We start from the raw sequence: 27367 nt of genomic DNA, 5'->3' as shown, positions 1-27367 counted from the left end.
GGAGCTAAGCAGTGTGGAAAGTGGGTGAGGAGAGCGGCGGACAGGCGGACTGATGACAGCTGTCAGTGCGGACAAAAACACTACCAATTTCTGAAGAGAAGCCGAATGGCTTTGCCTTAAAACCTTCAGGGGAAAAGGGACAACACCTGTGCAGAGTCGCGGGTAATTTAAAGTCGCGAAGGTAACCATATATTTTTGGGGTTGGGAAATATAAGAGACGGGAGGATCAAATGCCAGGTCGCTTTCACTGTCTCTTAGCCACATTGCTAACTATCCAGCTAGCCTTGGCTGCCAGAGATTGTCTTCGATTTACTGCTGTGGAAAGGACTTGTCTGGATCGTTTTTGTAAAGCGTTGGCTACAGCGGGAGCTGAATAAAAACCCTTTATAGGGTAACTTTTTAATAGTAATTACGAAAGGACAAAATGCTAGTTAGCGTACCAATGAGCTGGCTAGCGTAACCCCTCCGTTAACGTAAGATAATTAGCAAGCTAACGCTAACAGGGCAGTACACTGGGGAAACGTTAATGTTAAGTTAACTAAGGTAGTTAATTTCCTTTTCCCCAAACGGACATAATATAGGGACACAAATATTAGTTTTGCTATTGTGTGGAAACTGTTGGAGTAAATCGACGGGGTTTAGACCACCAAAAGTCTACCAGGAGGGCACATATCTTTGATCGAGGCGTTTTCTCCCCGGTGTGTACCAGTCAGCTGCTGTGCTCTTTTTGTCTGTGTGAAATTGTCTGGATGTCCATCACAACACATGTCACCATGTTGATGATGACTGCTACACCAGCTTGTAAAAGCCAGCCTTAACAGTGAACCATCAGGAGTTCAGATCAACTATATAACTCATCATTATCATCCGCTTTTGTGGACCTCATCATGATGTTATGTTCAAATACGGATTTATAAAGTTACTGTGGTCCTGCATGTCATAGTTCAAGCTGGTTCATGTCAGCCACAACTGTTTATCCAAAGCCCTTGTCGGTGCCATACATGAGTGACAGTCTGTTTTTGGAGGAATGGAAGTTGGAGATAGGGAGTGTGGTTTGTTAGTGAGAAGAGTGCATGAAACCTTGCACAATGAAATGTAGTTGAAACTGGAGTCAGTCCAAAAATTTACACAAGTTAGATTAATCTAATTGCAATTATCTCTTGGCTGCGTTTACAGATGAATAAGTTGCTGTAGCATTTAATTCTTTGCTTCTGTTTTTTTTTTCCTCTAGGTACTTGCCTACAGTTTCGTGTATTTTCTGGCCTTGCATATAATTGGTGGAGCTACAGTTGCAGAGGCAACATGGGGACACAAGGCTCTGGTAGAAAGCGTGCCCCTCTTAAAGATCGATTCTCAGCAGAGGATGAAGCCTTGAGTAGCATTGCCCGGGAGGTAAGTTCATCCATCACATACACGCCGCATTTCCATTTTGGAGCTTACTGGGATGAATCTTAGCTCTCCTCTCTCTACTTTGCTCATTTCATCCATTGCTTAATCAATGCTAATGTGATTTTATCCATCTCATTGTTTTTGTTTATCCTCATCCGGTATAATGGGCTCTTCAAGCATAGGTAAAAGATGGATTTCTCAGTCTCGCATGTAGTTAATTTGGGTAACAGCACCATCACATTTTGAAATTAGAGGATCTTGAATTGAAACCATTATCGGTACAAATAGAACCGGCTGACATTGTGCCATGACTGAAAGAAGCATCTTTCAAACTAAATTAAATGTATATACTTTGATAGTTTGCCAGATGTTTTTCAATTGTTTTATTTTTCTTTTTCTTTTTCGAAAACTTTTTTTTTAACTACATATATTTACATCTATTAATTGGACCTTTTTCTACTTTATGACATTGACACAGACAGACCTAAAGTGCATAGATGGGGAAAAAAATCTTAATGCACTTCATTTGTACTCAGTTTGTGTCAATTTGATGTTTTTCCAAAGCTATACTTGTATCTTTCAAACACCAGTGTCTGTTATCTGTGGATGAATACTGGGGACAAGATTTTAATGCTCCCATCAACAGATTGGTATTTCATGTGTCTTGTGTTAAGCTTTAGGCACGCTTCCAAAATTCTCCATTCAACAACCAGTCAGTCTGTTTAGTCGAGCAGAGACCTAAAGGTGTACTTAATCTATTATGCAACCAGTTTTGTTGATTTGAAGTGCGGTGGTCAAAGTTGTGTCAGCAAATGGGCTTTTGAAGCTTATGCTGATGTGTAGATATTCAGGTTCTGCTAGCTGATTTGTGTCTCAGCCCAAGTGAGTGGAGACAGCTGGTTTGGACCACAGAGAGATTGACTTGACTTGTAGTGTTTTCATTTGGGGGAGAAAACACAAGCAGAGGAGGGAAGCTGCCTGGCTTGTAATGACTTGCCCTGAGATTATTCCATTTTGTTCCACAGCAGGGCTGCCATTCCTTTGCCTGCAGAATGGTGTTGGCTAAAACATGAAATGCAAAGATCCTTTTTTGTAGTTTAAAGGTTTTTCATGTTTAGTAGGAATATATAAATAGCCAGATTGTCTCTAGTTTTGTCTGTTAAAGTTTCTGATCCAGTCAAATAATTTGTAGGCAGGCATTAAGCCCTGGACAAATCAGCTCTTCATAAACATTTGCCTTGGGCGGTTTTTAAGAATGGTTTGCTTGTGCCGTTTGAAAGCTGTGCAGTGCCTCATTCATGGGCACCAAGCACAAGGCTCCATTTGCTCTCTTTATAGTCATGCAGTCCGATCATAGAAACATGAGTCATCTGACCCTCCCAGTCAGGTCATAAATCTGAATCTCTTTGTGGAGCAAACCAGAGATTAGATCAACTGTACAGGGAGTTCAGGGGGTCAGTGTCTAACTTGTTGCACATCACCACTCTCCCAAACAAATCTTCATAACACAGCAGCTTCTGCCTCGTGTTGTCTGTGCATGTTTACGTTTTATAGCATGCATATGCTTGGCACAGATCATTGCTGAGAATGACTGTGAATTTGAGACAGCACTGTCACTACCCTAGTTCTGAGGCCTCTTACATTACGGCGCAGTCAGTCCTTTTGAATACCAGCTACTTGCTTTACAAATATGACGGTGGCCAAGTGTTAGAATTAGATCATCTCATACCTGTTGTCCCTCAGATTAGGATCTAAGGGAGCCAATGGTGCTTGAACAAGGCAATCATTGACTTTCCCCTGAATGTAGGGGGAGTGTGTTTCTTAGAAGCTATAGTTCATAGTCCATGTTTTCATTTGTGATATCGACAAGTCATTATTTCAATGGAAAATGTCACACTTTCTTTTTCCATGTCTGGTTAGGAGATTGTTTAGGCTGGAGAGAACAAAGCACACATTGAAGTGTCTGTCAATAACTGATGAACACATGGCGGCTGTTGGGTTGGCTGACAGTTTGAGCCAAGTTCATCCCCTGATTATGCATTCCTTTTAACATTTGCTGTTATTTGCTGTACCTTTTTTAAAATGAGTTTTCATGTTTTTGTCTTGTTAAAAGTACCTCCTAAAGCACCAAGCATTGATTAGTTTAGTGCAATTTTAATGTTGCAAGACAGACCAAAAGGTGATTCATTTTCATAATATAGACCAGTTTAGTGCACCTACAGCAACTGTACAAGCCTGTTGCAAAGCTGACTATTTATGTGTCTTAACAAATCTAGCAGTTTTTAGGACCTATGTTACAGTTAGTTTTCACATACCTAGTATGCTGTTTTGGCTTCTTGATCCTTTTTGACAAAGATTTTGATTATATTGTTGAATTGGCTCAGCAAAAAGCTGAATACTTGTTAAAATGTAGCTGCCTGCAGCATACAATATATTGGGACTAATGCAAAATAAATTCTGCATTTATTCATTATTCAGGATGTGTACAGTATTCCATCTGCATATCAGCACCCTCCAAATTGTAGTTAGACCATAGACTACAATAATGAATCTGGAGAGTTCTTAGTCCACTTATTAGTCTTTTATTATTTTATTGTAATATGTGTTTGCAGCCTTGAAGTTCCATTTCAATTTAGATATTGTAATATTGTATTTTTTACTTTCATTATTGAAAAAAACCTAAAGATTTTTTTTATTGATTGTTTAGCTCATCACAATTTCCCAGAAGCTAGATGTCTTCACAAAACTTCAATCTATCAATATCTATTGATACTATCAATATCAAAATGTTTTGGTGATCTACTATCATTTCAATGCAAGTTGATTTATTATTTTTATTTAATACTACCACATGCAATTTTGTGACAATGCATATAAACAATTTTGACCCTCACTGTGCAGTATTAGCTGGTTTTTGGTGCTCTCTGTGTTTAGACATTTCAGTGTCTGAGTGCTCCAGGTGATCTCGTGGTTGATGGCTGGAATCTTACTGCACAACGTGCTGGAGGTGTGTTTGATGGTGAACTTCTGCTGCTCAGGTTTCTCTGCCAGTCCCATGATGTGGCTGTCTGAGAGCTGAGGCCGGATGGGCCAGGCTATAGATAGGACAGAGACAGAGAGCTCAGCTGTGCTGCTGTGCAGAGCAGGTCATACTGTCAGACAGCTCAACAGGTGCAGAGCACAGGGCCAGCCGTCTCTCTTGCTTTCCCATTTGGTCTCTCTTCTGATGCACTCACAACTTTACTTCCTTGTAGTCCTTGTACAAAGCGTGTTTCATTCTAGGCCAAGACAGTTAGGCTCCAAAATCACACAGAGCAGTTATGATGTCCCACATGGCATGTAGGTTAGCAAAACAGTGTTGAAACATACATCTGTCTTCAATTTGGCTTTAATCTAGTTATGGAAAACAAATCATTTGTTGACATTTATTAAGATTATTCACACAGAAAAAGAACTACAAATGATTTAATATTCAATAACTTCACACATCAGTGATGATGAAATTTGAGTTTTGTGTTGTGTTTTCATGTAATGATCATTATTGTATCTCAGTCATCACAACAACTTTGCACAGACTATTATCATCTGTCATGGTTTTCATTCATTTCATATCTTGGGAAGTTAAGATAAGCTATCTTATCACCATAAAAGAATATGGCTGTTACACGCCTATTTAACTAAGACAATAGTCTGTCCAGCTGCCTACAGGTTACCTCTGTTAAACTACACCCAAGTCTGAGGTACAAGTGACTCTTCTCTCTTTTTTTATGTTTTTAAAAGGTTTGAGGCATTAAATAGATTCAACATTTTCCTTTCACACAGCTCTAGATGTGCAGGTAAAAAGGACCTGAATTTGGGTGGTTGTTTAGCATTACTACAAAAACATTGTTTGTTCGCTCCAGGCTATTATTGAAACAGGAATAGCCAATACCCACAGGCCTTCTACTCTGGCACCGCAGATAAGAAATTGCTGGAATGCTGACAGTGTTTGTCTGCTGTGTGATACTGTACACATTGCACACAGTATTTATGGACTGTCTTTTATTTAGAGATAACAGGCTGGGCTACATCAGCAAGTGTGCCATTCTTTGTTAGCGGGATGTTTAGTTTCAGAGCATGTCCAATATGTAATTGGTAACATGAACGCAATGGAAGGATAGTCTACATAGTCACCTGTGTGTCTCCTCAGGGCTGTGTAGCTGTGTAGGGGCTTGCCTAAATTAGCTCCTTCTGCTGCTGAGGTACTCTGTAAGATTAGCTGCTGTTCATATTCTGACTCAGCTGGGGGCAAAATTGTGTGATGACTTCTTTCAGTTTTCCCCCACAGGAAAGTTTACTGAGCCTAGTGGACTTGTTTGTGCTCCATAAGGGTCAGCTAATTAGATATTGCTAAATCGCCTCCATGTTTACCGACTGAGTCGAACCACGCTATTATGACTCACTTTCTCTTGATACTGTACCCTCTCCCGTGAGGTCTTAAAATTAGCCTTCCTGAAACTGATGGTTAGCACATGTTGTTGGTGATGACGAGGCATCCCAAGCACTCACTGTGGACAGGACTACAAAACTGTGACTTACTGAGCAAACTGGTCAGCTAGGGCTCGCTGTACAGTGTAGGCTCTGATTAGATTTTATGCTATACAGTTTCTGGCATTTTATGTCTTTATTGGTAGAGAGACAGACGGGGAACGACATGCGACAAAGGCCCACTGCCGGAATCGAACTGCGGATGTCGCGGTTATGTGGCAAGCGTCTTCAGTGGTGGGTTTTCGGGGCGCACCCCACATGTAAGAGTTTAAAAAATATATCAGTCAATATTATTTTTTTACATATGCACATGGGGTAAGCTGTATTTTTTGATAGTGATCCCTCAAACTTTGAAGCATTGAAACATTGAAGAATTGTGACTGAGATGTACTGAGCTGAGTTTTAAAGTTGGAAAAAAAAAAACTTAAACTGCTCTCTTGTAGATAAACAATATGATGGCATCACTATTTCCAAAGTACCTCAACCATGTCTTTGGCATTTCTCCACTGCAGTTTCTATGATAATATTGGCTGGTATATCAACCTGGCAGAATTAATTGTTTGTTTTGGTGTGTTCTGCATTACTCCTGGTGGGGTGTTACCACCATGTCTCTTAAACTGTGTGGGTTGTTTTTTGTTAGCCTTTAAATAATCAGTTGTTTTTAGAAAAGTATTGAAAAGGCTGCAAACACATTATTCTGATGCTGCACGTTGCTGATCACTTTTATAATCTTTCATGTTTTTGAAATATCAAAAACATAAACCACAATGTTGTAATTTTTAGCCCTGCTAATGGCTAAAAATAGGTTAACAGTTTTTCAAGACTGTCTTAAAACAATCCTCAAATGCCTGTTTGTACATTGAAATAGTTTTTGGATACAGTCATCACCCTTCATGCTTGTACTGACCTTGACGAAACCACTTCTTGCTCTGATTTTAATGAAAATGAACAGGGACAAAATCCACAGGTCTTAATGAAAAAAGAAGTTTAGCTGAAACTACTGTGAGGCTTATTAGACAATTTAAGTGTGTATCTTCACAAGTCACAGTCTTTTTAGTACTAAATTCCCACTTTTTTACTATCCCTCAGTTGCGGCTCAGCAAGGACACACTGTCTGAGAAAACACAAAGAGGGAATGTGGTACTAATAATACTGTCACTTTGCAAGATACACATTTGATCAGACTAACCCAGACAGCTGAAGACTCTTATTAGCTTCAGCTGAACGTCTAGATGCGTTTTTACTGAGAATGGGGATTGTGGTTTTTGGCCCCATCACTTATGTACATTGGAAAGGCATCAGGAAGGGATCTCTTGACAGCCAGTACAGACAGGAGGAAGAATTACTGTGACCATAACCTGTTTCAGTGTACACATGGGCATGTGAGTTCACAATGTGAATCTGTCCTTTTAAGCTGCTGTGAAAGAATTAAATAAACCCATGTTCACATTTTCTAGTGTCTTATGTCTTACAGGAAAAGAAGGACTTGAGTATCCAAATATACTCATGTAAATTTTACTGTATGATGTTGGTTTTTGGTTGTTGTTTTTTTTTAACCTAAAACATCTTTTTTGTTGGGTGTGTCTATAGAGAAAGGCACCTTTTTTACAAGTTTCCATTCATGGCTAACAAGTGTGTTCATGTTGTGTCTTACAGGCGGAGGCCAGGCTGGCAGCGAAGAGGGCAGCTCGGGCGGAGGCCAGGGATATTCGAATGAGGGAACTCGAACGGCAGCAGAAAGAGGTATATAACATTAAAATGAACCTCACTGGCAAAGATGGACTCTGACCATTATTCAACCCAACAAGTGAGCCTGTATAATTCCCAGTAACTGCTGCTGCTCACAATACAGATCTCCTGTGGATTGAACATGGAAATTGGCCTTATGATGTTGGGTTTTTTTTACATGAACTCTGGTTGATTGCTGCAATAACTGCCTCTGTGTTTACAAGCAGTTCATCCATAGCCATTAGACTGATGCAAATGACCTGTTTGGCTTTAAAACCCAGAAAGAAAATAAATCAGATGAATCTGACAGCTCATATATAAAAATACACCCAGAGAAAGAAAAATTAAAGTGCTGCATGTCCACAGATGTAACCAAAATTTCTATTCTTGAAGTTAATGTCACCCAGTTTTTTTTTTACATTTCAGCAGTTTTAAGTGAAGTACGGTTGTATGTTTTTCCTGGCACTTCCTCCCTCTGTCCAGCTTTCTTACCACTCATCTAGCAGTAGCAGCAGAAAATGGGGTCAGATCCACCAGTGGATGGTAGGCAAGAGAGAGAGTGTTGCTGCACTCTCACTCCACTAACACAGCCTGTTGTGTGGGTATTGAGCCTCAGTCAACCCTGACCGTTTAGCTACACTTGACTCACTGTGCCTCACTGTGGAAATATGCCTCAGCAGTGTATTTGCTTTGGAGACACCATAATCTGTGACTGTGTGTATTTGTAGAGCTGTTTTGGCCTTTGACTTTATTTAGTGTGGGTGAGTCTGCATGCAAGAAGGTGGTTTGGACGTTGAGTGAAACTCCTCCAACCTTAAGCTACTTCAGATGTGATGGAGAGTTTTGAATGTTAATGAACCACTTTTGCATGGATTTAATCTGCAAGTGTGTTGGTCTATTGACATGTTAAAGAGAACCAGAGATTTTTTTTTAGTGTGTGTTGTTCCAGTTGCCTTTTTAAAAGGATAGATGAGACAAAAATGTGAAATTTGTCAGCTGTTCTTGTATATCATTAATCTTGCCATCGTACTCCGAAGGGATAACATAAATTGTAAATGTTTATGACGTGCATTTGGTTATAAACATGATGGCAGAAGTTGTTTTGCATGGTTTGGTCTTTGCATAGCAACTGTTGAGCATTGCCTTGACCTTTTTCATCCCTTTGATTGAGCGTCTTTACTTTCAGTCTGTAATTCTGACCAACTTTCCTTCCTGACTCCAGGCTGACACAGAAAAAGCCAGAGCCTCTAGTAGTAGTAGATCCAGCAGCCGTCATCACCGGGTCTGTATCCCCCCCCCACACACTCCCTTTTTTTCTGCCTGTATTTCCTTTCTTCTTTCTCCTTTAATCCTGCTGTTAATCTCTCATCACCCATGTTCCTCTTTGTCTGCTTTTCTGCTGTGACTCCATGTTTCCACATCAACAGGGGCTGGATGATGATGTCATGTCAGTCCGCAGCTACAGGGTGCGTACATATTACACCCCTGCCAGTATCATTAAGACTGTGCACTCAAAGGGGCACATTGATGTGTGAAAGCCATTGTTCTTGTCAGGAAAGCACTTTTAAATTAACACATTTTGGTGAAATACTTTTATTGGGTGGTGTTCAACATAATTTAGTTGTCCTAGAGAAGATGTGTCCTAATGTTTGTCTTCCTCTGTTTTGTATTTGAAGTCAACCTCATCAGCTATACGTGACTTGGGCTCTAATAAGAGTCGACCCAGTTCCCGTAGAAAAGGCGCTTTGGTGCGTTGAGTGTGTTTGTGTGTTAGAGCAAACAGTATATTTGTTTGGGGCTTGGCAACAGGTTGAATACCTGGATTCTCTGCATATAAGCAAACTTTAGCTCTGAATAACTTCATTGTGCTTAGCAGAACTAACTCATATTTTAAGATGTGTTTAAAACTGTCTTAAGATAGTGTACTTTCTTGATCTCTCCACTTTCCTTCATCCGTCATATGGAAGATTTGTACATCACACATTAAGTTATACGTGGAAGAAGACATATCTGTATTTAGCTACTTTCCATGTTGTATTTAGCTTTGTTTCATTGTTGAATGTCTGTGATTCTGACTGACAGCAAAATTTGCTGTGAGAATGTTTCAGCTACTAAATTCCACTGTCATTGTGCTGGAAATGCATTTACCTTGACAATACACTGATGGATCAACATTTGACTAGCTAAAATCAGTGAAAATATAAAATAAAAGACATTGCCTTTAGCTGTTTTTCATCAGGATTATGACAGGCACACCACAAGGCATTATTTCTTTTTATTAAAGACTTTATAAGGACAATTTAGAGCACCAAAAGTGCTGATGCCCTCCATTTGCACCTGTCAATATAGAAACGCTAAACGTCATCATATTTCCTTTAGTTAATAACATCACACAACTATCTTAACGGGTGAGTGCAATTAACAAATGATTTGTTTGTCAGCTGAAGCTTTCGGCAAGGTGTAGAAGAATAAATAGTTGGCTTGATCAGTTGCTGTGTTGGTTGATTAAACCTATTGTACAACTAACGTACTGCTGGTGAGACATGAAATGTATTAAGTCAGTGCAGACCAGCTAACCAGCTTCTCAGGTGTTTGATCTTTTTCTGATCACATTTCTTGTGACTCCTGTTGTCTCTTCAGTCCGACAGCCTCTCCACTATCTCCTCCCTCAAGACGTCCCGCTCCACTGTATGTACCCGTGTGTTGATGATCCATTTATCACTGCCTTATGCTTTTCTGCCAGTCACTTTGTCTCATTCAAGTTGTTTGACTTATTTTTTCTGGACTGAACAGAGTTCTGTGTACAATGACCTGCATGGCCATAAAAAGACTTCATCCAGGAAGGACCTGCTGGTCAGTGTACTCCTTTTAGTGTTGTTGTTGCTGTTGCAGCCTCAAGCATGGAGGCAGTGTAGACTAATATCACTAGCTTGCAGTGGTGATTTACTGTTGATCAACTTAACCCTCAATAAGTCACTATTTATTGCTTGTGAAGTATCATGAAGATATTGAATGTATCTGAAACAGATAGAAGTCTAACACTTGAGGATAAAATTTGTTATGTCGGTGTTTATTTGAGGTCATATTATGTTGCTACCCTTCCAGGCTGGACTGTACCATGATAAAAGGAATTACACCAGCCTAACGAAGACCAAACCACCGCCTCCACCCTCCACTTCCACCTATCAGCCACGGGTCGGTCCTCCTCTCAGTGCTGTCCAACTTTGAGCCTTTTACACAGGCTGATGGGGTTAAAGGCCTCTCAGTGAAACTAAAGCCAGTTGAAGCAGTGTATTCCTGTCTAGAGGGTCTAGTTTATTGGATATTTATATGCCAACATAACAACTGCAATAACAGATATTGTTTGTGTGTCATAAAAAACATCAAAGCAAAGAGAAACATGCCAAGTATACCTGATGTGTTGCCCAGTGATCGTGCAGGAAGTCAAAGCTGTACTTTCAGAATGAGGTATCTCTCCACGTAAAAACAGTTGGTATGATCATTTGAATTCATGTAAATGACTTGCTGAGTGACAAAGGTGGTGCTTCACCAGCATTAAAACAGTCGACAGGGACATTCTCACCTCACCTCACCTCACTTCTCAACACTTTTGGCTGCAGGCCCTAAATGTGTTACAAGGTCAGCAAAACATACATCCTGTTTCCACGCACTTAGCTCTTTAGTCTCTCTCCACCTCACATTCCCGCTACAGCTTTCCTCTGTCCTCTAAACTGACATTTCCCTGCTCCCCTCCTCTCCGACAGGCCACCACTTCCTCGTCCTCCACCATTGGCATGGGGCTGCCTCGCAGCTACAGCATGGTCAGTTTCTGTCCACCGAGTGGCCAGCATCTCACTGCATGCCTTTAGTTACATTCAGGAGTAGACATTCCCCCTCTCTTGTGGCCACATACATCTGATAGGATGCCCAGGGTGGCTGGGACTGCTTATATTTAGCTCCTTGACAATCTGAGCACTTGGCAGAGGCCAGGGATTTGTGCTTCAGTTAGATAAGGCAGGAGTTTGCATGGAGCCATGGCTTATGTTGTAGAGCATTGAAACAAATGGCCTACTTCAAGTTGGAAATACTGTCATTCTGCTTACTGCATGACCCAGAGAAAATGCTTCTCCTCAACCTACTTAGCTACTGTAGGTTCATAGGTTTATGCTCCCTCTCGTGTTTTGCTGAGTCCTGAATTGTCTCCCACGTGTACCCTCAGGCCTCTATTTACGACGACACCAGCCTTTACGGCTCAGGCCACAGTTCAAGAGCTGTAAGTCTTCTGAATGCTTTTCAGTGAATGTTTCAGCATTGTCACCACCACAACACAGCCTACTGTTGTGCCTGTGACCTGAGGTCTGTCTTCATGCTGATCCCGTGTCCTGTCCTCCTCCCATCCACAGCCCTCTGAATATAGCTGGTACTCCTCTGGAGCCAGCTCCACTCGCAGCAGCCCTGCGGTGAGCACCCTAAAACCACTGCCACCATGCATGATGTCAGCTAACACCACACACAAGACACCCACTGCTAACAGGCTCCCCTTCACCCCCTCTAAGCAGCAGGCCTCCCTCCTTCTTGGGATTGTTGATCCCCCATACCAACTGGCTTGGCTAAAGTGTGTGAATTAAGAATTTCTTCTGCAGTGCTGTACAAGCTAAGAATTAGTTGCAAGGTTATTTGATATGACTTATTTCTAGTTGGTCCGTTTGACAAAATTATCCTAATTGCATGGTTGGCATTACTATAGGGTTACAGTCATTGGAGTGATCCAATGTGTGTGTAATGTAGAGAATGCTGCTGGATATCTATGGATTGCTGTTTGGAAAAAAAAAGTGTGTGTGTCAGAAAAAGCCTTGGGCATTCAGCCATCCTATATTACTGAGGTTCCTCATCATGTGTGTTTGTGTGTATGTCTGTGTATGTGTGTGTGCGCGTATTCCTCTCAGTCCTCTTCAGATGATGACACTGTAAGCAGCATATCCCAGGAACGCTTCCGCAGAGGCCGCAGGGACAGTGCGGTGAGCTGTAGGGACTGAGCTGTACACCATCTACACTGTTTAATGCTGTTTCTTTTACATTAGTCATACTTGTTGATGATCTAGGAATCAAAGCTTTTTCAACTGTTGATTTCACTGTATTGTTCTGTATAAGAGCAATTAATACCGAATATGTCAATTTTAAATGTCTTCTAAAAGTGAATCCTCCTACAGTCTGTCATTGTTTTTATTCTTTCTTCTCTGATGTCTTCTACTTTTTTGGTGCTCTTCTTTTCTTTGTTTCTCTTCCTCTACTTCTGTTCTTCATCCCATGTGTGTTGTAAGCAGTCGTCTGACTTCTCGGACATTAGTGAGTCGGCTGCTGATTATTTCAGCCGCTCCAACCGAAGAGGCAGTATTGTGTCTGATCTCGATGATTTGAGCATTCCAGATCTGGACGCTGTAAGTGACTAATTTAAGCTCACAACAGTGAGCTGGGAAATGCAGTGCAGCAATGAATGATGAATGATTTTATATCTGATGCATGATTAAAAGTAACATTTGGTTTCCAAAACTCACCTCACAGCCTATGGTTTTTTGTTTATTGACCACCTTGTAAAGGAATAGATTGGTACGAAGGTAGCTGAAGTGGATGTGGCTGCAGTGTGTAGCAGCATGGACTTGGAAATGGTATATTTTAATAAATGGAGCAGTGTGATTGATTCAGATTGCTTGTTTGGTTGTCGATTCTGTAGGGTCTGTGAACATGCAGCACTTATCCCGACTCACATAACTCTTAGACTAACTCCTTGATTTACAGATGAGGAAACGACTCCGAGCATGACCACAAAGGACGCATGTTCCGCCAAATAGTCTGTATCTCATTTTATAATATTTCTTATTTTTCTTTCAGCTGGATGAAAAATGTGACAAGCAGTATACAGATTATAGTCGGGTGAGTGCACTGTTAATTTGCATTTTACTTTACTTGTTTTTCCATAAGTCCTCACCAAAAACCAAATGGGTTTCCATCGAGTTTCCATCAAGAAGTTGTGGTACCTCGGTTTTGAAACCCAGTAGCTACATATAGGGTCCCACAGAGGCTGATTTCCTCAAGAATGTAAAAACAAACCAGGGCTATGTGGAGACCACAGTACAGCTAGACAAATTTGTGTTTTGTGGTCTAGCAATACTATTTTTTGTGCAAACCCTCTGTTCACTGCAACTTTCACTCTCTATCACATAGTGAATAAGAACATGAGAACAAGCCATATAAAGAATCTGTTGTTATAGAAGTCAGTAGGTTAAATAGTACACTGACTTATAAATTAGTACCCACATCGCAGTAGATTGTTCGAGTGTAACCACCACAACACATCAACAAAGAAGTCCAATATGGCTTTTATACACACAGCCTGTGGAGGTTGTGAGCCAGTTTATCAAGTTTACAAAGCTACAGCTCAGCATGTGATGGTGACAATGCCTCCCTCTGAGAGGATTTGAATAGGACAGGGTCACTTAAGAGCCATGCGGTGTCAGATGATGGTGTTAAATGACACATTGTGTGTGTGTCTGTGTGTACTATTTTTTGTGTTTTTTCTGACTGGAGTTCTGTGGCATGTTGTGTTTTCCAGCCGTCTTCCCGCTGTGCCACCCCAGGCCTCTCAGCAGCCACCCTAGCATCACTGGGTGGCACCTCGTCACGACGGGGCAGCGCAGACACCGGTAGCGTCTATGACCCCGACACCAGTCTGAGTGAACTTAGGGTAAGGCCTACGGTACAACCAGTGGCACCTTCTATATATTTGACTGAATAAAATTAATTCATAAAAAATGTACTCAAGATATGAAGAAAGCTTTTATTTGTTTTCATCACATTATCATAGTTCTTAAATGTTATTTTTTTGAGCATTTTATGTTTACATCTATTCCATCTGCATATGAACTTCCCACAGCATCGCCTCTATTTTGCCCTCCCTGCTGTTCTCAATGTCTGCTTTAACAGTTTTTCTTTATGTATGCACGGGGAGGACTGGATGTGACATGTGTCCTGTGAAGCTGTTCCTTATATCTGGGTGTGCTGGTCATGTGTATGCCAGCTGGACTGTCTTTTGAGATGGCAGCACGGGTGCTTTGTTATCTCTCCTTGATAATCCCCTCCCCCTCTGATGCCCCAGTTCACCCCAACCATTCCTTCCATCTGCTCTACAGGATATCTATGAACTAAAGGACCAGATTCAGGATGTAGAGGGGCGATACATGCAAGGGCTTAAAGAGCTGAAGGTAGAGGGGCTTGAGCTCACAGCATGCCTTCTCTTGTCCTCTGGGAGCAGTATGGCGTCACTAACCCTCCCTGCCTCCCCACTCATACCCTTCTGTACCCCTCCTGTACCTCCTAACACCACAGCCGTGTCTTTGCGTGCTCCCAGTCTGAATTGCGTAACGACCCTTCTTTTGCATGATCTTCCCGCACTTCCTGTTTTGATCCAACTCACTGGTCGTGGCCTGAAATGAAGACACTCCCATAATTCTGCTGGTTTCACAGTTATAAGAAGAAAAGTAACATGCTCCACCTGCTGACAGATAACAGTCATGGTTTGAATTTTGAGGCTCTTCTTCCCACCCAGGCTTTCATTGCCACAGTGTTGGATGGCCTTCTGGTTTGACTTCAGCAGCTTCTTGTTCTCTTTGAAAGAACACTTCACGTTTTCTTGAAAATCGTAGTTTACTAACAAACCTGACTCCTGGCTTGTTCTTGGTAGAGTGTGATACAGCTGACACACTGTGGCTAGATTTCTTTTCATTATCCTGTTTCCTGGTTCACTTGTAGTTCTCTTTTTCAGATCCCCTTTTTCACACTATTGTTGCCTTGTTTCACTCTTAAAAGTGATTCAATGCATTAGAAATGTTGTGTGATCAGTTTCATCTCTTGCACATTTATAGATTAGTTCCAAATTGCCTGTTTGAAATGGGCTTATGCTAAAAAAAAGTTCCATCAAAAAAATATGCCTCCATCTAATCAATCTTACATTTAGAAATTATAATAGACTTTTTAGTGTGTTTGGTTGTGTTACGTGTTCTTCAAAAACTAATTCTTTTTATGCCAGATAGCCCACCTGATGCATGTAGGTGAGCTATGCTTTTAATCAGTTTACTCTGCTCATTAACATGCACCCACCCCTACCAGGAGTCACTTGCAGAGGTGGAGGAGAAGTATAAGAAAGCCATGGTATCAAACGCACAGCTGGACAACGACAAAGCCAACCTCATCTATCAAGTGGACACACTAAAGGATGTCATAGAGGAGATGGAGGAACAAATGTCAGAGATGAAAAGGGAGCTGGAAGACAAGTCAAAGGTGAAATATCAAGGATGTTTTCTGAAGCTTATTAACATGCATGATGATATAAAATGTGGCTGTAATGTTCTCTCTCTGGTTTCAGGAACTAGAAAGGCAAAAGCACACGTGTACAGTCCTACAGCATAAACAAGAAGAACTGAAAGAGGGAATCCGCCAGAGAGATGAGCTTATAGAGGTATGGCTGCCCCTGCATTAGGCGAACAAACTGTTTGTGCCAGTGTGACCACATCAGACTGCAATTCTGTCAACACTTTGAAAGGTGTTGGGGCCTCTGTGCAGGCTGCAGAGGAGACAGTTCTGCAGGAACCTGATAAGGATTGATTGGCACTGGCCTGCCTCTAGGTCCTCGTTCTCTGTCCCTTCTGACATTTAGCTCCGTCTCACTGTCCTATCTGACTCTGAACATTATTTTTCATTCCTTTCCCAGCATTATCCTCTCGAAAACAGTGTCTCTACACCTTGTTCCATGTCTTTCTTTCTCTTTCAGTGTTTTCATTTATGTGCATTTTTACTTCTTCTGTCTTCGTTCCATTCAATTGTTCCTCTTGTGTTCTTATCTTGTATTGTGTCACTGCTCAACACCGCTCCAGGAGAGCCAGCGAATGCAGACTAAGTTAGATGCCCTCACCAGAGAGGTGTTTGACCTGCAGGAAACGATAAACTGGAAGGACAAAAAGATTGGGGTAGGAGGTCCCACACGGGTGCTCTGACAGATTATGAGAGGCAAAGAGATGGTTGTGCTTTTCAGCCTTTAGACATAAGTGTCCATCCAGCTCTTTTGCCTTTCGTGCTGTCTCTGCATGATGGAGACCCTTAGGTCTTAGGCAATAGCATCCACCTAGACCCATTCACAGTTTGGATTTTTGCATGTCAAAATAACAGGGTTGTCAGTTTGATCCTGTAACAGATCAGCTAACAGTTAAAGTGTGCTGGCACAGTGTTAAAGCTTGCAGTGGACAGTCTGTGAAATAAAAATATCAGGATGTAAACATAAAGAGAAATGTATATTATTGTAAGTGAGCCATATATTCTAGCATGACATGCATGTTTCACCTGTGGATCAGTTTGTTTGTTAGGTCATGAAGTCAGATCCTTAATAATGAAAGCATCATACTTTTAGTTATATGTAGTTTTTAACAAAGTGAAAAATCAGACAGAATGACCTCCCTCCTTACAGACTCTCATTAGTCCCTGTGCTCCACCTCTCCTCTTAACTCTTCCCAGTAACATCTCGTGTGAGCATGCAGCCTTGTCCTCGTCTGTGTATTGTTTGTTTCTACATCTACATGTTGGTTTGATGTGCACAGTGCTTGTTTGTGCATGGAAGATGTGCTGTGGCATGTGGCATGGCATGTCTGTCCAGAGTCTATCCAACTTCTCCTCTATCACTTCTCCTTTCTTGTCTTCTCTCGTGTGTGTGGCCAGGCCCTAGAGAGGCAGAAAGAGTACTTTGATTGCATTAGGAATGAGAGAGATGAGCTCAGAGATGAGCTCGCTGACATCAAGGGGAAGGCCAAAGCAGGAGAGGTAGGTCTTCCGAAGTCCCACAAGAAAAAAACAAGCTTAAAGGAATGAGTCGCTGGCCAAAAATTGAGTCATGGCCAAAAACTACTTTTTTTGCCCTTTGGTTGGAGGCCAGTTAATGCTATCAAACCTGCTACTATATTGTACTTTTTAATACTGCCTTTTTGTTTTTCTTTCCATTTTCCTTATTTTCTTGCCAATGTTTTCACTACTTGCTGGTTGTGCAAAACTCATACGGGTACCATCATGTTAATTTGTACTTACAATACACTATATCAAATTACTGGTGGATTTATTGCTTATAGAGTGGCTTTATGTAAAAGCCGCTGCATGCAGTCACCATGGTAACTTACCACAGTGGCACAAAACAGTAAGCATCTGCCATCGTGTAGTCACGTGGTACAAAAACTGCTAAAATGGTAAAGAGCTGTTGTACAAAGAACTGCACAAACAAGAATCAGGAAGAAACCTGATGATATAAGATAATATGAAAGTATTTTTATAAACCTGTTCAAAGACAATGAGAATATCCTTTTGAAGTTGTGTTATTGTGATAAGAAAAAACCTGTTTTAGAATAGACCAGGTGTCTATTTGTGCCTTCAGGCTTTGATTTGCAACATGAGCTACATATATACATGTTTGTCAGGGACTCTAATTTCTGGCAACATTTCAACATCTACTAACTGTTCAGCATTGTTGTACAGATCATTGTCATTTACAATGGCCTTCACTTTTTCAAGATATTTGTTTAATTTTCAGTATCACAGCTGTGTCTATCAATAGCAGCCAACTGTTGGTTTGTTTGGCCCTGTAATGGCAATGGAGGGGGTAGTAACATGAAAAACAAACACTGGTGTCCTACATACCCTTTATACTGTGAACTTTCTGCCAACAGCATGCCTGCTCCAAGTCCTCAGTAATCTATGTTCTCTCCTGACAGAAACATGGGCTTGTCATCATCCCAGACGGAACACCAAACGGAGATGTCAACCATGAGCCTCTGTCCTCAGGGATCACTGTGGTCTCCCAGGAGGCCGCCCAAGTGCTGGAGTCTGCAGGAGAGGGCCCGCTGGGTGAGTCAGAGAAATGAGCTCTATCCAGAGAGAACTGAGATGCTGCAGATTGTTTCCTCAGTCCAACTTTTTGTCATGGAAGACTCTAAATGAACAGCTTTACTTTACTTCAAGCTCCATTTACATGTATCTAATGTCATCTGCGTGTTGCAGTAAATTGCACTGGTTAAATGTGTTTTCCTGCTGTTGTGTAGATGTCAGGCTACGGAAGTTGGCAGAGGAGAAGGATGAGCTGTTGGCTCAGATCAGAAAGCTGAAGAATCAGATGGAGGAGGAGAGACAGAAACACTCAAAGATGGACAGTGCGTACACAGACGGGGAGAGGATTGAAAACGGTACAGACCTACACCTTATTGAGATGCAGAGTAAGTTGATCTTACAAGTTTGTATCTACACACACATGAAATGATCTTTTTAATATTTTTATCTGTTTTCACAAACTCGCTGATATCTGTTTTTTCTCTTTAGGAGATTCCAACAGACAGATTAGTGAATACAAGTTCAAGCTTTCTAAGGCGGAACAGGAAATAGGTACAATGGAACAAAATGTAAGTTGAAGAGAAAAAACTAAATATTTCACATTAAATTACAGAAACATGATACACAGAGATCAGTTTGAGAGCACTAAGTCACCAGTTTGTTCTCCTTTTGTGTTTATTTTCAGATTAGCAGACTTGAAGGGCAAGTTTCCAGGTACAAAGCATCAGCAGACAACTCAGAGAAAATAGAAGATGAGCTAAAAGCAGAAAAACGGAAACTTCAAAGAGAGGTAAAGATACAAACATAAGTTGTATTTACAGTGAGAATCACGAGCAGGCTGGATGTTAACATCTTCCCTCTTTTTTTCCCCCACACAGCTGCGCACAGCTCTAGACAAGATCGAGGAGATGGAGATGACCAACAACCACCTAGTAAAGCGCCTTGAAAAGATGAAGGCCAACAGGAACGCCCTTCTGTCACAGCAGTGAGGCAAGGCAGCATCACCACAGAAGCCCTTAAACTCGCACCTCAGACCTCTGACTGCCATATTGTGTCTGGAGCACATTTCCTTTTTTTCAGCTGTAACACTTTAAGATTTGTAGCTTACCAAAAACACTTACAAAACTTGTAGCACAGGCAAAAAAAACGGAACTGTCTTTTTTTTTTTTTAAGGCAGACGTTGGTTTTGTCTGGCAAACCGCCGGTATTTTTGGAGAAATGACTCAGAAACTTAACTAATAAAACTGTAAAGTTGCTGGGAGATACATCTGAGGAAATTTCTCTAGTCACTACTTAATTTTTCAGAGCTTTGTACTACATCATGTTATCCACAAGATTTTCTCTCTGGCTGGGTGCTTGGCTGTATTTAGTTTTGTTGTTGTTTTTTTGTTTTTTTTTGATAAGTTGCATGAATGAGTATAATGCTTTTAAACCCACACGGCTGCTCCGGCCCCGCACTTTCCCAGCTTCCCTCACACAGTGAAGTGCCTTTTCACACAAGGAGACTGGGGATCTGCACTGCTCAACGAAACAATAATCGTTTTAACAGGTACAGAATGATGTATTTAAAAAGGTGCAGTCATTGTTTGAAAATATATAGAACCAACTGTGTCTGCTGCGGTTTCATTGAAATGTTTCAAATATTTAAGATTTCTTGAAAATAAATGTGTAATTTACAGAACTGTTTATACAATGTGTATCTTTCCGTGATGCCGTTTTGCAGTTGTTTACATGCTGTGTTTTAATCAGTATAGTAAAAATATGAGGTATGACTATTGTTGTTGATAGTTTTCCAAAGTTAATACCCAGTAATATTTCAGAATATTTAAACTGTTGTTTTTTGGCAGTTTTCAATCCCTGTCGGAAAAGTGAAGGCCATGTTTTGCCTCTTCAAATCTGGAGTTTGCCTCTTTATCCTTAAGTTTATTTCCAGATAAGTTATTCTGTGACTGGAATAAAGATAGAGGCATAGTTAGGGATTTCTATGCCAGAGTATAGATCATGGAAATACAGTTTTGCAGGTTTCCTTTACTCGTGGAAAATCTGGAATAGCCGTAGAATTTAATTTTCCAGGCTTATACAGGCGTTACAAACTTGTAATTGTCCCAGAGGTATTTGGAAACACTACTGCAGGTGTTAATTTTCCTTCACGCTGAGCTCTGATCCCTCCGCTCTGCACACGCGTCTCAGACTGACAGGGGAAATGTAGATGTAATAAAAGTTAAGCCGAGTGTGCTGCCACATTTTAGGCATCGTTATGGGACTCATGACCCAATTCGATTTTTCCTGGCTGCATGTCCTGAGTCTTACTTTTAGAAAACCATGTGAAGGCTTGGCACATATAGATAGGCCATTCAGAGCAGACGTTTCCTGTGACAGAAACTCCTCATGGAATATGATTTGCAAAAACGTTTCATACAAAGATTTTATTTACAACACAATATAAATCAAGTATAAAAGAGCAGCATGTATGTTTTTTTTTCAGTCAAGTTTGACATTTAGATTCAGCATCTCTCAAACACTTTATAGAGGTCAGGTAAGTTAGCTATCTGCAGCACGGTGCCGTCCTCGCTCAAGTGCTTTGGAGGACTGAAGAGAGTTCGGAAAGCCTTGAAGATGACATGCTCAACTTTCCAACGCCATGAGTTCAGCTCAGCATCCTGAAAGACGAGCATATAACACATCACTCATCAATTCAGCTCTTTCTCATTAATGTGTTATGTTATTGTAAAGCAAAGGCAGTTAAAATTCTGATACAACTACAGTTTTTACTTTACGGAATGAGAATTTAGTGTTAGAAGTCGTTATTGAACATGTGAGATCCTCCACACCTGCTCCTCCCCCGGCTCTGCCTCCAGGATGTACTGCTTCCTGATGGAGTAGAACATGCTGCACTCCTTACAGAAGTCTCTGAAGCACTCCTTCTCACTGTCCCAGTTCACCTGCACAATACCAACAAGCAAAAGCCTTCAGATACAGCTTGTGTTTCCACAAACGTCTTGGAAGGAGGAGGAGAAACTAACAAGAACTTCACCTCAGTGGCCAGGCGCAGGATGAACATTGGAAGACCTTCCATGATGGGAGTGTACTTATCAAGCAGTAACGGCAGTCCTACCAGATTTCCTTCCTGTAATGCACAAATATTAGTTAACATGATGAAGAAATACACTGGCAGCAAAATTAACCTCAAACCTTCAGTTTTTAGAGTACAAGACAGTATTTCGGACTAGTGGATGTACACTGACCTGGTCTATTTCCATGGAAAAGTAGTCCTCCAGCATCTCAGCTTTCTTCTTCAGGAAGTCCACTATGTACTGAGCCAAGCCTTCTTTAGGTCCATCCTCCTCTGTCCAGCCGCTCTCCTCAGAGTCCAGAGCCAACATGGCCAGCTCATAAATTGGAGCAGGTGTCTAAATTCACATAATTATCCATTTAAAAAAATCATAACCTGTACAACATATTTAGATTATTTACAATCTACATTCAACATTACTTACAGATAGTCTTAGTACACCAAAGTTCCCAAAGTCATAGATCAGTATTTGGTTGAAAAGTTCCTGGCTGCAACAGAAAAAAAAGAGAAGTGAAATGAGTCAAAAAGCAACAGACTGTAACAACTGAAGTAAGCTATGTGTGTTTGCTTTGGCTCTGACCTGAGTTTGCTGGTGTTGAGCAGGTACAGTTTGGTGTGATGCTGGATCAGAGTCCACTGGGGATTGACGCAGCCCACAAATGAATGATTCTGCAGCATTTCTTGAAGTCCTGTACACACACAGGAGGAAGACTGAGTAGATCAAATAAGATCTAAAATTATTCTAATGTTCAGCTTTTAAAATGATATAATCTGAAGTGGAAGAGTTTGTTATTTGATCATACCTTTGTGTGTGTTATCTGTGATCTCAGTTCTCAGGTCTTTGATGCTGTTCAGCTTGATAACTCGTCTCTTGAACGTGTCTGCAGCTGTCTGGTCCTCCTCTTCTTTTTCCTGCTGCTGCTGCTCCTCTTTCCTGGGACGCTTCCTGGTTCATAATAAAACACACAAACACACCGCTGTCACATCTCCAACACATGGTGCACTCTGCATGTTCACTACTTCATATTATTTCATGCAACCAGCCATACAGTCCAATCAGACAAACTCCTCAGCTTACAGTGTGAAAAACATTTTACCACACATGTAATGAGTGGCAAATATTTTTGTCTTAATTAAAGCAACATGACAAAATGTGTGTAATACAAAAATGGCCACTTGGGGGTGGAAGAAATCCACAATTTGACAAACTTACCTTCAACATGTCATCTTATGTAGTTATAGTTATGTATAAATCCAGATAACATAAAGCAACATTGGCAATTATTTGGAGTCCTGTGTCTAGCCACCTGGTAAATATATATTATATATATGAGTCCAATATTCACTCACTTTTTCTGATTTTGGTATTTACCAGCTCCTTATATCTGGGTCTTTAACTGCTAGTCTTCACCAGCTGCTCATTAACATTGTCTCTCTGCTGTTTGATGCTGTGCAGGTAGCCTACAGTGGGTTTATCAGAGTTTTTGTTGAAGGAAATAACTGCCAGCTGCTGAAAACGGGGTTAATGAGAGCTGGTGAGGCCTAACTGTACTGTAAATGTGCAGCTGTAAAACCAAAACACTGAGTTAAAAGCTGCCAAGAGTTGTGTTCTTCACTGTGAGCAGCGCTTTTCAAAATACATGCAGTCATATGATACACTTAGTATAAAAAATGTCGATTAGTAGGACTTTGAATTAATCTTTCAAAAACACAAACTGTCATACTGAACTACTGTCACATGCTAATTTGTTATAGGTCAATAACATTTTGTTACTGATCGACCCAGTTGAAGACTACTTCATTTGTGAGGGATGTTTACTTTTACTCTCTCTTCTTCACACTCTTACGGAACTCTTTTGCCGCCGGTCAATGTTCAGATCTGCTCACACCCCAGGATCAATTATACAATCAAGACTTGGTCTGACTTGCAGAAGTAGGTTATAATTACTGATTATGTTACTAATTGATGTGAGGAAATGCTGCGTAATTCTCTGTTAATACCAGCCCACACAAACTAGCACTGACATGACTCATGACTCACATGACACACTAAAGGTTGTGCAGTGTTTTACCTGCTTTACACACCAACACACACTGCCAGAGGGGACTCACCTTTGAACGTCATGAGTACTGACGCTGCTTTCTTTGTCGTCTTTTGGCACCTCTGCCTCTTCCTCATCCAGGGCCTGCAGCAGGTCTGCGTCATCCGTCTCGTCCATCTCTACATCATGTGGCTCTACGATTTTGGTCGTAGCCTCCCTGCTTCCGGGACCAGCTGGTTCAGGGTCAGGAGGTGGCTTCTCTTTTGGTTGGAGGAAGGCATCCAGCTTCTGAGCGCGACAATCAGTCCTCACCATCTGATGTGCGTAGACTCGCTCGCCGGATTCTGCTGTGGCGCCGGAGGACTTCACCTCACTGCCACCTGAGACTGACAGGCCCGGCAGCAACGTCTGCACAAACACATGAACTGTATCTGTCATTATAGACTGACTGGTGCATTGTCCAGACACTTGTATATTTTTATAAAGAAAATGGTCACACTTCTAACAGATCATCTCTGAGAGGAAGCTTAGCAAAAACATGTTGCCATAATAAAATATGGAGACCTCATCAATTATTGCTGTAGTAATGCAAGCACAGAGATAGTACAGAGATAGTGATCCAGTCATATCATACCTGAGTGAAATATGTGCGTGAGGAGTTGGAGCCCAGCAGTTTGCTCTCAATGTGCTTCTGAATGCTCTCAATGACACTGTCTTCGTGCAGGAAATGCACCTCATGTTTTGTGGGATGGACGTTCACATCTACATTCTGCGGGGCGATCTCTAAGCTGTGGCAATTAGAAAGAATCAGTGAATACAGAAAGGCATTTAACCATGTAAAATACAGACAAATGCACATTTAGTTACCTGAGATAAAGAAAAGGATGTGTGTTCTTAGGCAGGTATGCAGCGTAAACTGTCTCGATTGCTTTCTTCAAAGCACTCGACTCCACCAGACGATCTGAGAGATCACACATCACATTCTCCATTTAACAAAGTGCTAACAAGACTAAATCATCTTAACCAGTGAGCTACGTTTCTACGGCACGTACGGTTGATGAAGAGGATCAGCAGGCATTTTTTGACTGAGTAGTTTGCGTTTGAGATGTAGCCTTTCATCTTATAAGCGAGCTTCAGATCCTCGCAGCCAACTTCGATCAGCTCCCTGGGAACATACCACAAAGCCAGTCATGCAGTCTGCCTTAAGCATGATAAAAGGTCACATACTGTAACTGAAAAGCATCAAAGCTATTTTTTTTCTTTGTTGATTAATACCTGCTGACTGCATTGCCAAAAACTCCTCGAATATTATCTACTACAGATGCGTTGGGAAGAGTCCTCACGTCTGCCACAGTCTCTCCTTGCTGGAAAAGGAAAAGGAGAGACGTTAACACAGACCATAAAGAATGATGTGCTTGAAGCAATTTGAAAAGTGTCCTGCAATAACTTTGTTCTTAAGTCAAGTATTTATTTTTTTTAAAAAGAAAGAAAAAGAACAGACCTTCTTGACAGAAAAGCTTTTCCCTGAATTGTGTATGGCGTACCTGCAAAATAACATGCTTGACATGAATCCGGATAAGAAGTTATCCAAATAAAATGATGTTCATCAAAAAAGCAGCTTTCATGAGACACAAGGAGAAAAGCTCAGACCTGCTGACAACCTCTACAATCCTGGAGTACTCATCACTGGGGCTTTTTAAAGCTTTCCTCCTGGTGGACACATTATAGAAGAGGTCCTCCACCTGCAAACAAGACAGGAAAACTTGTAATGTTCTTAACATCCGTTAACTTCATTCTGTAAGAGGTAGGTGGTGCACAAACTCACGAGGATTTGTGTTCCCTGGTTTCCAGCACAGGGTTTAGGAGGGCCTTTTAGTTTGCCATCGCTGTAGTTGGCTCTGCACAGAAACAGGATGAGAGAATTGTTTCGTCATTCAAAGTTCGGCCATCCTGGTAACCTTATAAACATGTTTGATCTCCTAGGGAAGCAGTAAAGCAGATAAGAAAGCCACGATTTAAAACGTAACCATACCTGTAGGCACACTTGGCATCAGCTGTCTTTGTCGTTATGGTCACATGAGCAACATGGCTTATACTAGCAAGGGCCTGCAAACAAGTACACAGACAACAGATGTTTCAACATTTTGTACAGTATTGGTCTACTGAAGGCGAGATCACAGCTCCTCTCACCTCTCCTCTGAATCCATAGGTTGAAATAGCCGAGAGGTCCTCAAAAGTCTGGAGTTTGCTCGTGGTAAAGCGTTCACAAACAATTTCCATATCTTCTTTCTACATCAGAAAAAAAGATGGATATCTCTGTCAGTCAGAGAAACCAACAGACTTTTACAAAAGCGTGGGAAGTCACACAGTTTGTCAGAGTCACACCTCCAGCTTTCCCCATAAACCATCATCTTAACACTATGGCTCTTTGAGTCAGGCCCTGCAGGGGAGCTGTAGTAGTGTGTGACATCACATGTGACAGCTGTGGTGAATATTACATGAGTGTAAAGGCAGGCCCCTTGGACATGAAACTGAATGAATACCAAAACAAAACTGGTGGCAGCATCAACTGTGAAGGGGTCAAACTCTCTGAGGTCATGTGATTACATCTGGGCCAGATTCACTGACAGCTGAAGATGAGAAACTGTTGAAAGCTTCACTAAAAACTAGCAAGTGAACCTTTTAATTAAGATTTTGCCACAAATCCCTCAGTTTCACCTTCCATAAGCAAATAGATAAAGCAACAACTGTCTGTATTCTCTAGTATGATATTTGGATTAAATAGAGATCACTAAAGCCAACTGTGGCATCCAGTCTGTAACTAAACGATGTAAATACAGAAAGGTTGTGAAGAAATAAAGTGCAGCACCCTGATGCCGGTGCCGTTGTCCTGAATCTGGAGGAGCTTCAGCCCGCCGTCTTTCACCGTCACCTGGATGCTGGTGGACTTGGCATCCAGACTGTAACATTTCCAAACACAAATTGAAGTTATTATACAGCCCTGTTGCTTTTTAGGTGGAGTTATTCAGTCAGTCCGCAGTGTCGCAGCTAATATAACCAGTGTTAATAAGCTGCTTTGCCACAAACGGGATGTAAACAACAGAAGCTACTGCACGACATTGTCAGCTGTATTAGTCCCACTGCTGATTATTTGAGACTGTCGTTTAATATCTAACTTTAACTCACGTTTTAAAATTGACTGCATTATGTAACTTGGGATAGTTAGTTACCAGTTTTCAATCATTTCCTTGACGGCATTGGCAGGACGCTGGATAACTTCTCCTGCAGCAATCCGGTTGACAACAGTCTCGTCGAGCCTCCGGATAACTCCTGCCATGTTTCACAATGTTGCCCGTTCAGCTTTAGGGTAGTTAAACTGCACAAAATAACTACAGATAAACAAAAACCTCAAAAAGGTGTATATTCAACCCAAAATGTAGCATCACAACCAGTGCTAAGAAACCGGGGCAAGCACGGGACCAAAGATAGAGGAAGGTAAGAGGTCTCACTCTCCCTCAAATGTATCATGTCATCATTCGCTCAATAAGCGCTGTATGTGTGTCATTGAGAAAGTTAAAGCAACTAATTTATCTACAAAAAGAAGCTAAAATCACATAAAGTTGATCACTTTAACTCATTCTTGGCTTTTGCTGAGACATTTTTTTCCTCTAAATTGTCCCGTTTCTTACGCACA

The 27367-nt window shown here is 41.2% G+C and overlaps 2 protein-coding genes across 14 annotated transcripts; one reads left to right on the top strand and one right to left on the bottom strand.

The window, feature by feature from the left end:
* lrrfip2 (leucine rich repeat (in FLII) interacting protein 2) lies at positions 1-20239 on the top strand. 13 transcript variants are annotated; one of them, XM_067609582.1, is made up of 27 exons: positions 1-181; positions 1232-1392; positions 7573-7659; positions 8128-8187; positions 8867-8926; positions 9072-9110; positions 9321-9392; positions 10285-10332; positions 10438-10497; positions 10750-10839; positions 11409-11465; positions 11864-11917; positions 12048-12104; positions 12591-12662; positions 12969-13082; positions 13534-13575; positions 14255-14386; positions 14832-14903; positions 15808-15978; positions 16064-16156; positions 16572-16664; positions 17407-17508; positions 18447-18579; positions 18774-18944; positions 19048-19127; positions 19244-19348; positions 19437-20239. In XM_067609582.1, the coding sequence occupies exons 2-27, from the start codon at positions 1303-1305 to the stop codon at positions 19545-19547; spliced, it is 2265 nt and encodes a 754-aa protein (XP_067465683.1). In that variant the 5' UTR covers positions 1-181; positions 1232-1302; the 3' UTR covers positions 19548-20239. The 13 variants fall into 13 exon arrangements, with proteins under 13 accessions (XP_067465683.1, XP_067465685.1, XP_067465684.1 ...); XM_067609584.1 differs by lacking the exon at positions 11409-11465; XM_067609583.1 differs by lacking the exon at positions 12048-12104.
* On the bottom strand, positions 19663-27132 carry mlh1 (mutL homolog 1, colon cancer, nonpolyposis type 2 (E. coli)). The gene is made up of 19 exons (XM_067609596.1): positions 26904-27132; positions 26543-26633; positions 25864-25962; positions 25706-25779; positions 25499-25571; positions 25324-25415; positions 25175-25217; positions 24949-25037; positions 24726-24838; positions 24541-24634; positions 24308-24461; positions 23744-24081; positions 22435-22577; positions 22212-22320; positions 22056-22119; positions 21804-21968; positions 21593-21685; positions 21390-21500; positions 19663-21218 (listed from the first exon to the last, which is right to left on the bottom strand). Exons 1-19 carry the CDS (start codon positions 27008-27010, stop codon positions 21063-21065), a joined length of 2208 nt encoding a protein of 735 aa, XP_067465697.1. The 5' UTR covers positions 27011-27132; the 3' UTR covers positions 19663-21062.
* Between the last annotated feature and the right edge of the window lie 235 nt (positions 27133-27367).

Source organism: Thunnus thynnus, chromosome 14 (assembly GCF_963924715.1).
Source record: "Thunnus thynnus chromosome 14, fThuThy2.1, whole genome shotgun sequence".
Classification (NCBI taxonomy): domain Eukaryota; kingdom Metazoa; phylum Chordata; class Actinopteri; order Scombriformes; family Scombridae; genus Thunnus; species Thunnus thynnus.
The sequence above is the reverse complement of the archived record's forward strand: the minus strand, read 5'-3'. Positions and strand labels throughout refer to the sequence as shown.

Coding starts and splice junctions, on each gene's coding strand:
- lrrfip2 (XM_067609582.1), top strand. CDS start 1,303: ATGGGGACACAAGGCTCTGGTAGAAAGCGTGCCCCTCTTAAAGATCGA. Junction 12,663..12,968: donor GAGGCCGCAGGGACAGTGCG/GTGAGCTGTAGG, acceptor TGTTGTAAGCAG/TCGTCTGACTTCTCGGACAT. Junction 15,979..16,063: donor AGCTGGAAGACAAGTCAAAG/GTGAAATATCAA, acceptor CTCTGGTTTCAG/GAACTAGAAAGGCAAAAGCA.
- mlh1 (XM_067609596.1), bottom strand. CDS start 27,010: ATGGCAGGAGTTATCCGGAGGCTCGACGAGACTGTTGTCAACCGGATT. Junction 24,635..24,725: donor GCTGATCCTCTTCATCAACC/GTACGTGCCGTA, acceptor GTGATCTCTCAG/ATCGTCTGGTGGAGTCGAGT. Junction 21,686..21,803: donor TTTCCATGGAAATAGACCAG/GTCAGTGTACAT, acceptor TGTGCATTACAG/GAAGGAAATCTGGTAGGACT.